At 40.4% G+C, this 12,504-nt stretch overlaps 1 protein-coding gene across 7 annotated transcripts in view; it reads right to left on the reverse strand.

Moving 5' to 3' along the window:
- Window positions 1–554: 554 nt before the first annotated feature.
- RET (ret proto-oncogene) overlaps window positions 555–12,504 on the reverse strand; it is an 83,250-nt gene continuing 71,300 nt past the window's right edge. For 6 of the 7 annotated variants that reach the window (XM_071438764.1, XM_071438766.1, XM_071438768.1 and 3 more), the window contains 3 exons: window positions 11,712–11,811; window positions 10,629–10,776; window positions 555–8,748 (listed from right to left, as the gene is read on the reverse strand). In XM_071438764.1, coding sequence (XP_071294865.1) covers window positions 8,591–8,748; window positions 10,629–10,776; window positions 11,712–11,811 — 406 coding nt within the window. In that variant the 3' untranslated portion in view covers window positions 555–8,590. Of the gene's footprint in view, window positions 8,749–9,790; window positions 10,777–11,711; window positions 11,812–12,504 lie in introns of those variants that run through there. The other variant, XM_071438771.1, reaches the window with a different exon arrangement.

The raw sequence follows: 12,504 nt of genomic DNA on the forward strand, positions 1-12,504 counted from the left end.
CATTTTAAAAAATATACTATGGCTCTGGTATTGATCTCCTGGATCTTTTCATACATTTCTCCCACATTCCAGTCTTTACAATGCTCTTCCAAGCTTTTTAATCACCTAAAGATGAATCCTTACTAGCTTTCTCAAGGAATGAGATCAGCCCCTTCTCTCAGCCTCCTCATCTGTCCCATCAGTCACCCCTTACTTGGGATTCCACCCTTCTGAAACGTGCTTTTCCAACAGACAAGAATTTATTCTGAATCTCTTCCTTTTTTTGTGAAATACTCTTCAAAAAAGGGATACTATTCTTGTTATTGGCAGCAGTTTGGCCAAAAAAAGTAGGATGAGTGTATCCTATTGGTTTATTGATTTGCACTGGGCAATAAAACTAAGTGGAGTTTTTGTTTGTTTGGTTTTTTTTTTCCCAAAATAACTTTCAAATATACCTAAATACAGGCAAGCAAGATTCTTTGCAAACCAAATGCTTAAAATACATATTCATTTGATTTAGTTTTATTAAAAATTTTAAAATACTTCCATCCTTAAGCGCAGTAAATTCAGAAAGGAAATTGCATTGGCAGGAAGCTATGAAAATGGCACATGTTCCAAACAAAAATCAGTGTTCACATCAAACTCTTTCAGTTGTGATCATGGCAGGAAGGAATGCCCTGAACAGCTGAAAAATTATATAAGGGCTTAAACAATAATTTATGTGACCTGCTGAGAGAAGAACAATCAGACTAGGAACTGCAGTGATTGATTGATATAGAGATTGAGGCTGTTCAAGAATTGTTCAGCATTTCAAATCTATGGTAAGTACAACTGCAGTACTCTTAAACTATTCTCACTATTTAGATTATTCTGTAATCCATATGAAAATGCTTTCAGGTGAGATAAAGTTGCATTTTTATGAATTGTACCTTTTTAACCCAAACAAGGAGTTAATTATTTCTGATGAGCTTAAGGGAAGGTGTACTCATCTATCCTCAGGCAGGTAAAATGCTTTTACTTAACCTCAGAACATTATCTTTGGTAATGGCTCAAAAATTATTTCAGCAAGAAATTTGTTGGTTTTTGATACATATAACACTTTAAAAGACCAAGTAAAGCTAAAAAACACTACAAAAAGAGAGGAACTTCTGATTTTCTCAGAATGCATTAGAAGTACTTAATTATTTTAACTGGAACACACAGGTTGCTGTCCCAAAGTTTAGAACTGAAAGTTTAGAAATGAGAAGATACAAACCAGAGCTTAAACTAATGACTCAGCTTTACTGGAGAATTGATAACACCAAAAAATATTTCATTCATTGTCTCTTCTAGGTATAAATTAAAATTTTATTTGTGCTTAACTGTTCTCTAGTGTCTAATATTTCATTCTACAGCCTGCTTCCCAACAGGCAAGTTAAAATATTGTACCAGGGATGGGTACACCAAGGCTATTGCTACTTTGTCCACATTTTGATAATACCCTTTCTACTTTTGCTAGCTGAATCTTGAGATATTGGACTTTAGACCAACAAATGTATATTATTAATGTATTTATGAATGATCCCACTAACTTCAGAGGGACTACTTAAATTTTATGAAGTTAGATAGGACGTGAACTTAGGTTTTCTTATTAAGATTTTAAATGCTTGCATAAATTTTTAGTGAATGATTTGGTTCTTTTCAGGAAGTTTGCTTGGGCTGAAAAAATCAAATCATTCATCACATTATGGCCCATCTGCACTCTCTTCATGGGGACTATTGCCTGTTCCTTTTGAATATCATTTCCAGTATTTTGTTATAAATTTACCACTGCAGCTACAGTGAGAAACAAGACTTTCAGGTAAGCTGAGTTTTGAAACAAAGTAGTTCAAAATTATAAGCAATTTTTTTTTACTTTCAAAAGTTATAGAGTAGAAATATTCTTTTTATATGTATTTTGAAACTCGCATTGTTCATATAAGACTGGTACTAAATCAATAAGGAATATAAGCTCGCTTTTACTGTTTTTGAGAATTGCTAAGGTCCAGTTGAGGGCATCATAGAGATTCATGCATATTTTGCATGACAAGTTGTAGACAAAATCCCAGTGAATTAAAGAATATGCACCTCATATCCATGGGACAATATTTTTAAGAACTTCTACTATATGAAACAGGCAAATTTCTGAAAATTATAATTTGCAACCTTACAGTAGATATTCTGAGTATCCTACCTCTGGAAGTTTGTGGAAACCAATATTGCAATGATTTCCTTGTGCTGCTCTAAGGTCGGTACTGACATGCAAGATTCACGCTCTCCCCCGTTTGTCACAACTCAAAGCACAGATCAGGTAAACCATGCCATTTCTGCAGATACTTAGAAAAGGTTGGCAGAAATTTTTAGAAAGTTATTGCCTCCAACCTGTGTATTTAGGTGAGTCATTTGTTCCCTCTGAATTCACTTTCCTCAGGGCAGCCAAGTGCATAAGTATTTCTGGCACCAATGGAAATAATCATCTGCTCTATCACTTTTTTCCCATGTGGGAAGTACATTTACTCTCCAAAGAGGAACTGAAACAAAATTGTCACCATTTTGACTAGTAGCAACACAGAACAAACAGGAAACACTTCAAGGGAAATATTTACAAAAATAGCATGCACAGAAGACATAAGAAGCTTTTATACTATGAATGAATACTTAAAAGCAATAATCTATTTCTTGCCAACATTCATGAACAGGAAAGGAGTCAAAATTAATTGGATTAGGAAATACGTATTTTTTCATTAAACTGCGCTTAATGCAGGTAATTGTGCATGGAAACTGTAATTATGGGCCATGTATGTATTTTATATGCAGGACCTATGTCCAGTAGGATAGGTAGCAATAACTATTAGTACAATTTTCACACAAATTAATGGTTGGAACAACATTGACTTATGCTGAAAGTCTAAAGTACACACTACTCCCTGCCTCCACTGGTTATTTCAGCATCACTTACTGTCCCACTCACCTACTGTACTGCAGTGTTGTCACAGGACTGTTGGATTAGAAACTGGGTGTTTCACATCTCTCAGTTCCATACTGTTGCTGAAGATACTGGATAAAGTTACATTCTTCATTTAAGGAAGAAAAAAAACCCAAACAAAACCAAAAATCTTGATGCCTTGGTTGCTCATGGCAAGTGAGGAATTCCCATTTACAGACATAAGATACAGGAAAACAACTAGACAAACCATCAAGTTACCACAAGTGTCATTTTTGTCTCCTTTTTTGTAGATCTCTCAGTAGAAAAGACAGCCCATATAAAGAGGTTAGTTTTCAGTGCCCTTTGTTTTCCAAGTGTGCACTCTAACAGTCGTGTCATGCCAATGAAGATCACCGTGGTGTCACAGCACAGCCCCTGCTGCATTCAGAGCTGTGTGTTTGCTGTGCATGAGATTACTCAACATGGCAAATGTCTGTGCAAAGGAAAAGCTGCTGTGCCTACTGCTTGTCTGAAACCAGGACAGGATCAAGTATGCAGGCCAACAGGGAAGCTCTTTCAATTCCAACACATAACTTCATATCCTGCTTTTTGCAGAATGAAAATCTGTGTTCAGGTTTTGGCAGTCTGACTCAAGACCATGTTTCTGAAATCACAGACTTTAATGGAAACATAAAGTTGATACACAAAACAACATCTGAAAACAGATCTGAAACATCTAAATTGGACTGTGACAGGAGCAAGCTTTGGTAGAATTGGATTATTTAGAATAACCATCACAACGCTAACAACGAGTCACTCGGGATTTACATCCCAGCATTTGTAGCAAACGAAAGGTTACCCTTAACCATGGCAGATTACAAATAAAGACAAAAGTAGTCCTGATCATTTACTCTTCCACATAGAACATGACTCACAGTCTGATTGTTCTCCCAAATATCAAGTAACTTTTGTAAGGACAACATTTTTATATTCCACCTTAACAAATTCCAGTGACATTTGCCTTGAGTAGTTTCAACAGCAGAGTTTTAGACCAATGTTTTCTGTGCAACTGTTTTTTATTTGTTACTTTCAAGGTAATAGGTTTATTTGGAATTATGTTATGGCAGTGTCCTGTGCATGGCAGTATATGCAATTTGGAGCTGAGAGGAGGTCTCCAACCCACTTAACAAGACTGCAAACAAAATCTCTGTACTTGAGTATCTGCAAAAGGTGTGCTGAGGCAGAGGACGTCCTGTGGCAGAGCTGCAGGAGGGGGTGAGAAGGCTACATAACTTGAGGCTGTGAAGGAGTTGGATGGCTGGTTCCAAGGGCAGCCTGCAGTAAACCCACAGCCAAAGAGGCAAAAACTCCCCCACCATGCCCACACACAAGGGAGGAGGGGTGTCAGTAAGGCAAAAGAATGGAAACTTGAAATGACAAGGACCTGCTGGAGGAAGAGAATTCCCTGAAGCCTGAGGTGACCCTGCAGAACCACTTCAGCACTCTGCAGGCTGGAGAGGGAGGACCCATCACATCAGGGGTGAGGCCAGAGCTGAGTCAGGCAGCCCCATCTGTCCCTGTGTAACAACCAGCACAACTAGCACAGGTGACAGTAGCAGGGGACTCTCCTCTGACAGGCACGGAGGGAGCCACTCATCAACCTGACTGATTACCAGAGAGCTGCAGCAGGGATGTCACCCAGAGCCTCATACAGTCTCCTGACCATTATCTGCTGCTCTTGTTCCCTGTGTGCACCAGGGATACAGCCAGGAGTGCTCTGAGGAGGATCCAAGGCCATTACAGATCCCTGGGAGTGGCGCTGGGAAGCAAGTGCTGTCAGCTTTTTCATCAGCCCTCCCTGTCAAAGGGAAGGGCTTTGAAAGGGCCAGGTCAATCTGGCAAATCAGCAAATGGTTAGGGATCTAGTGCCACAGCCAGGGGTCTGGCTGCTCCTGGGGACTCGTGCTAAAAGCCTGGGCCAGTGGAGTCTGATGGGGGCCCACCTGCCAGGAATGGCCAAAGCATCTCTGGTCACAGGCTTGCCAAGCTGGTGAAGAAGGCTTACATTGAAGTTGCTGAGAGGGGGAATCCTCAATCCATTCCACTCCCACTCATTTGATGGCAGCACCAGCAAGGGATGCCCAGAGCTTGGAGAGGGATTCCAAATCAGTGAGAGAGAACCTGCAGTGCTGTGCAAAGGAATTCCAGCCATTCCTGCCAGTAAATCTGCTCCATCAGAGGCCCACCTTAAATGCCTTTTTGCAAATGCACATAGCATGGGGAGATAAACAAGAGCAGCAGGAGACTGAGCACACCTGAGGGCTGTGAGCTTACTGGCATCAGGTATGTGGTAGGATGGCTCCTATCACTGGAGTGTTGGAGTGCAAGGATACAGGCCCTTTAGAAGGACAGGCAGGGAACAGGAGAAAGAAGTGTTGCTCTCTATGTCCATGACCACATGGAGTGTTTGGAGCTGTACTGGGGTTGGATGAGGAGTTTATGGGCGAGGATTATAGGGAGGGCAAGGACAAATGACATTATATTGGGATTCTAAGGCCACCCAGCCAGAGATGAGATCCAAGCAGATGAGACCCTCTACAGACAGAGAGGCACTACCTCATATTCATAGGTCCTGGTCCTCATGGGGGACTTCAACTACCCCAATACCCATTGGAGGAACAACACAGCAGGGCATGAGCAATTTAAGAGATTCATGGATGACTTACTTCTCCAAGTGACCAAGGAGTAAACGAGGAGAAGTATTATGCTGGACCTTGTTCCTTCCAACAAGGAGAGGCTGGTGGGGAATGTGAATCTTAAGGGCAGCCTTGGCTGCAATGACCATGAAATGGTGGACTTCAATATCCTGAGGCCAGCGAGGAGGCACACAGCAAGCTCACTAACCTGGACATGAGGAAGGCACACCTTGGCCTCTTCAGGGATCTTGTGGCTAGAGTACCATGGGATAAAGTCCTGAAAGGAAGAGTGACCCAAGAAAGGTGGTTAATATCCAAGGATCACCTCTTGCAAGGTCAGGACCGATGCAACCAAGAGGAAGTCAGGCAGAAATGTCAGGAGACCTGCATGGATGAACAAGGAGTTCCCAGACAAACTCAAACACAAAAAGAAGCCTATGCTTCCCCCACAAAAAAAAGGGTGAAAGCAAGGACAGACAGCCTGAGAGGAATACAGAGAAACTGCCCAAGCAGCCAGGGATCAGGTTGGGAAGCTAAAGGCCTGATTGAATTCTATCAGGCCAAGGACATCAAGGGCAACAAAAAAAGCTTCTACGGGTACATTGGTGAAAATGTGAGCCCTCTCTGGAAAGAAATGAGAGACTTGGTTACCTGGAACAGGGAGAAGGCTGTGGTACTCAATGTCATTGAGTACATTTTTGCCTTGGTCTTCACCAGCCAGTTCTTCTGCCACTGAGGCCCAAGTTTGCATGAGCCCCTTTGCCAAGGTGAGAATAAAGAAACTCCCACCACAGGGGAAGATCAGGTTCTGAACCAGCTAAGGAACCTGAGGGTCCACAAGTCCATGGAACCTGATGACAAAATATGGAAAATAAGGTGACATGGCATCACTAAGGGTAAACCCTACAAACATCCTTCTGTGACAGGATTACAGAGCTGGCTGGCAAGAGAAGAGTGATTGATGCCATCTACCTGCACTTGTGCAGAGCATTCAACACTGTCTTAGATTACATCCATGTCTTGACACTGGAGAGGCATGGATTTGATGGATGGACCATGTGGTGCATAAGGAATTGTCTGGATGGTCACACTCAGAGTTGCTGTCAACAGTTCAATGTCCAAGTGCAGACCAGTGCTGGGTTCCTCAGGGGTCGGTATCGGGACTGGCACTGTTGGACACCTCTGCTGGCGACATCCACAGCCAGATCGAGGGCACCCTCAGCAATTTTTTCAGTGACACCAGGCTGTGTGGTGCAGCTGACACCGTGGAGAGAAGGGATGCCATCCACAGGGAACTTGAAAGGCTTGAGAGGTGGGCCCACACAAACCTCATCAAGTTCAAAAAGGCAAGACAAGGTCCTGCACCTGGGTCGGGGCAATCCCAGCACAAAGACAGGATGGCTGCAGAATGGACTGAGAGCAGCCCTGGGGAAAAGGACTTGGGGGTGTTGATTGATGAGATGCTCAGTATGTCCAGGGAATGTATTTTTACAGCCCAACAAGCCCACTGTATCCCAGGCTACATCAAAACCAGTGTGGGCAGCAGGTCAAGGAGGGGTTTCTCTCCCTCTACTCTATTCTTGTGAGACCCAACCCAGAGTGCTGCATCAGCTCTGGCATCCCCAGCAAATGGACTTCATGGACCTGTTGGAGTGGGTCCAGACAAGGGTCACAAAGACTGTCAGAGGGCTGAGCACCTCTGCTATAAAGACAGGCTGAGAGAGTTTGGGCTGTTCAGCCTGGAGAAGAGAAGGCTCTGGGGAGACCTTAGAGCAGTCTTTCAGTACCTAAAGGAGCTACAGGAAAGCTGGACAGGGAGTTTTTATCGGGGCATGTAACATTCGGAGAGGGAAATGGCTTTAAACTGAAAGAAGGCAGGTTTAGGTTAGATATGAAAAAGAAGTTATTAACTGTGAAGATGGTGAGGTACTGGAACAGGTTGCCCAGAGAAGCTGTGGGATGCCACATCCCTGGCAGTGCTCAAGTCCAGGTTGGATGGGAATTTGAACAACCTGGTTTAGTGGAAGGTGTCCTTCCCTACAACACAGGAGTGGGCAGCAGGGCAGGGAGTTGGAACTAGATGACCTCCAAGTTCCCTTCCAACACAAACCATTCTATGATGTCACTATTCTATTCTATGAATTCAGTCTAAAAATCCTGTGTAGCCTATTTATAACTCATAGAAGAAACTATGATTGTACAAGATTGTATGTTTTAACATTACTAATATGAAAAGTGATGGAAAGTAAATGTGTCAGACAAACATTCCTGATTGCCATCAGTCTATACAGCTTATCTTGTATCAAATTTATCTCCATTGTGCTAAAGGTAAGAGAAGTTAAGACTAATAAAACAAATTCTCTTCTCATTAAGACAAGACAATACATTTTACAAGACTTCAAATGTTGAATCTCAAGTCCTCTATTGAGTTACTAAATGTTTGCTTCCAAACCAAGATATTGGCTTTGTTAATGCCAACATCATTCTAACACTTGTCATTTGATAGCAAGTTCAGTAATCTGGGAGCCTGTTTCCCTCCTCCCTTCTATATATTGTTTGTGCTTCCTGCTTAGATCAAGTGGTGGTATGCTAACAGCCACTATAAAAGTAGCAGTTCAAGTACATTTTACCATCCCAGAATGCTGTAACACAGGATGGTTAGTCTAAAAACCACTGAGGATGAAGTGCAAGGCCATTTGCTCTAAGAAGTTGCCAAATTGAACCATGTGCAAACTGGCAACTTAGAAAGAAGTACCAGAACTACAACTCTTATCCAGCTTGATATGTTTTCTGAAAGGGGAGAGTACCAATTATAGTCTTCGGCATAAATAACACACTTGAAAAACTACCAATAAAGGGATTTGCCAATTTTCAAGTTAGTTGTTGATTGTACAAAGAACAAGTCAATGGACTTCCCACTCTTTGCCTCCTTGCTTTCCTCAGGAGTCCATTACTTTTCACAAAGAAAATTTTAACTATCAAACTTGTCCATAAATTTTGCCGCTGAGTGTGAAACCATCCAGTTAGCATATACACTATCATTTGCATATCTTGAAAACACAGAGTTAGTGCCATCGAATCTTGTGAGTGGAACGGGGCTCTCCTCAGGCCAGTTCGGGTATGACATGCCTAAAAATGAAAACAGATAATTTTTTCTGCACTGAAGAACCATAACTTCATGTGCAGACAGTAAGGCCCTTGGCAAAACTCCCTTCAATACTTTAAGCCAGTCCACTGGATTTTGTCCCAAATCAATTCATATAAATAGTGTTTTGAAATCCCTGAAGCAGAAATTCAGATGCAGGCAAATAACCTGGATAAATTAAAGTGCTTATTCAATAAAAAATTGTGTGCATGCATGCACATGTGCATAATAAAAAGCTAAGAATTGTTCTTCTCATATGTCTCCAACTTTCCATAATTTTATAATTTAACAATCATGTAGCAATATATTGCTTTGCAAGAGAAAGTTCCTGCTGTACAGGAAATGCTCCAAGAATTAATCAACCTATTTGGGACAGGATCCAAAGTCCATTTCAATGACAGAATATTTCCATTTACTTAAATGGGTGCTTTTCCTTTGGCTTCAGTGAGGTTCTGGGGACATTTTCACACCCCCACCAGGGATACTCTGCTTAATTTGAGGAAATCCCAGGAGTGCAACTGAGTAAAGTCCAACAAAGTGCTGAGCACTCCTGTCTTGATTCAGCATTTCAAGTTGTATTTCAGGTCTGTAATTATTTGCATTGAGTGCAGTAACTGTTTCTGTGTTCGGGCACAAGTGATAATCAAAATGGATGCAGAGTGCTTAGCACCATGTTGATTCAGCTGTGCAAGCACAGAACCATAGCAGGGTTGAGATTTTCAAAAACAGAAATCTGATTCTGTTGCTTATTAAGCATTCAGCATCTGCCACCAACCTTGTGGCAACTTTTTTCTGCTACTTCACTAAGTGCCCCAAAATCAACATGAGTTGAGAAAACCTAATAAAGAAAATAATAGCTAAGGTATAGATCAAAAATAGACCCAAAGCCATGTATTAATGGCAACTTTTAAACTAAAAGATCCAACTTTTCAAAAGTCATACTGCTTGAAGAATGAAAAAGGTATCTGATGTTAATAAGTACCTAAAACCATGTAGAATATTTAATCAGAAGACAAAATATAGGAGTTTTGGCAAGAACCATTTTTACTGTCCATGTCACCATCACAATATGAAAGCATATGTTCTTTTTAAAAACACTTGCTACATCATTGAGTTGAGGTTTAGTACTAACATGTTCATAACAAATCAAAGGACGTGAAAACAGCTGATATTTTCAAAATGCCCACTGTTAATTAAGTTTTCAAAGGATTTTACATGTCAGTTTAGTCTGTATATAATATTTATATACAGTATTTCTACCTTCTGTATATAATAATCTGTTTTCATCCTATGATACATTAAATACATTTCAGCCTATAGATCCAAAATGTACTAATAGCAGCTGAAATTTAGACATCCTTCTGAATAAATGAAAAATGTTGCAGATGAGTCTTATCACTGAGTTATGGCAAAAAACAGTATAAAAAAAAGTCTATTGCTTAAATTAGAGGTGCAGAATCTAACATATTTTAAATGTTGTAGCCTCCCCCAACAGGATAGTTGAATTAGATACTCATTAGCATTTTATATTTCCCCTGAGAATACTTCCCTGATCTTTTTTTTTTTTGCTTTTACTGTAGATATCTAATAATTTTACTTATTTTCACATCCTTTTAAAATGTTTGTTTTAGACACAGCTGCAAAATGACTAAAGGATGATCCTGATGCAAACTTTGACATTTACCAAAAGAAAAAACAAACAAACAAAAAAACAACCCAAAAAAAGCTTCCAAGCAATTTTTGATTGGCTTCATTCAGACAAGAAACACTGTAATGGGGTTACAGAGTCTGAGAACAGTGCAGAAGAAAAATCAACTTTTTTTTGTGTGTTGCTAGAATCTAGTAAATGCATGTGAAATTCTACCATAGAGTTTGTTTTCAATCCATGTGGAAGGGAGGGTTCGAGGGAGGGGAGCATTATTACAGTCCACGAGAGGTGTCTCCTCTTCGGAGAGCCCGTCATCGTACAGTAAGGAGTCGGAGGGCGTGGAAGCTGCAAGGTCCAAATAGTCCTGAGAAACGGACACAAAAAGCTGCATTAATGCACCTGGCAGTGTTGCTGTTTGGGTAAAAAGCATAAATATGCAGCTTCTTTCTTTACAGCAAGGAACTACAGACCCACTGCATCCACCTTTCTCTAGAACCTCTGGCACCTGAGGAGGCTCTGCTTTCCAGCAGCCACAGCAGCTCTGGAAGCATCTGATTTGCCTCAACACTGCCCCTGCTACAGACATATGGATACTTCCCCTACTTAATTCTGCACATCAGCAAAACACCCAACAAACTGAAAATCTGTCCTAACTGCTTTGTTTGACCTTCAGCTGCTGGTATGCCTGATCCATATGTATGCCTGAAATATATATATATGGAGATACATATGCATGCTTAAAGGACACGGTACTCAGATCTCACAATCATATTTTACAAAAGCTATTACATAACAATGCATAAAATAACTATGTAAATATTCCCAAATAAAGCTTTGGTTGCTGTTCTAAAACTAAAATATTTAGGTCACCGATAAGAATTCATTGGTTTTTGTGTTGTTGAATTGCTTTGAAGCAATAAAAAAAAAAAAAGAATGTGAAGCATTTTCAACTAATTTAAAATGCATGAAATACTACATTCTTCTAGTTCTGGCTCTCTCACATTATTTATTTAGGAGTAACTTTTCACAAGAGTTTTTAAATTACTCTTGTTTGAAGAAAATAGACAGGTTAAGGATAATCCATCCACATTTTGGGCTGAAGTCACCAAAGCTATTAGAAGAGGTAGTACTGCTTCCAAAAAGCTGCATGCATGTGGAAGACACTAGATATATAAATGCTTCAAGATTTGATGAAAATAAGTTACTTTACTTGAAAATAAAATGAAAAAGTAATTATTTCTGTGCATTCAAACTCAGAAGAGCACAAGAACTTTCAAAATCCATGCTTTCCACACTTACCCTACTCTTCACCATCATCTTCTCTAGTTCCTTGCTGATCTCAGTAAATGTTGGTCTTTTATCAGCTTCTTGCTTCCAGCAGCGCAACATGAGGCTGTACCTGGGACCCGTCACAGGGTGGAAAAAACCCCAAACTGTTAGAAATGGCTCATGCTTCTCCTCTAATGATTTACAGCACTGACCTTAACTGTGGCAGGAGGTCCATCCACAAGTAGATCAATCTCTGCTGTGAGTACTGTTAAATGTTCCCTGGAATTAACAACTGACACTCACAACAATGGGCTTTTATTTTCAAGAGTCTCCAAGAGTTTAAATGATGATGCACTTGGCTGTCCTTGAAGGACTTAGTCTCAGGTTTCACTTTCTCAAGGGACCACCTCAAATGTAGGGCAGCATGCCAGATTGCAACTTCACTTTGTCTATGACACTGAAGAAATTTGTGTATCAAACTTTAAAACTCTGCTGTTATACCAAAAAGCAGAATTTCAGTTTTCATTTGCTAGAATTCTTAAGTTTCTGTAAACTTTTCTTTAAAGTGAAGCCTAGCCTATTTGCAGAAACTAATGTTCTTTTGATTACTTCTATTATTGTTCTTTTGATTTAACCTATATTTATTCTCTCTTTGACTACCTTCTACAGAATAGAGGGTGGAAAGGAAAATGAACAGAACTGAAGTTTTATAGTTGAGTGATTACCAGATGGACACTGGCAAGTTCTGGAGTGCAACTCTCCAACCTGTGCCATTCATGTCATTTTTCTAGCTCAGCTGTTCTCAGGACTGAGGGATCTGTCC

The sequence above is a fragment of the Agelaius tricolor genome, unplaced genomic scaffold (genome assembly GCF_023055355.1).
Source record: "Agelaius tricolor isolate 1412-34295 unplaced genomic scaffold, bAgeTri1.0.p SCAF_13, whole genome shotgun sequence".
Classification (NCBI taxonomy): domain Eukaryota; kingdom Metazoa; phylum Chordata; class Aves; order Passeriformes; family Icteridae; genus Agelaius; species Agelaius tricolor.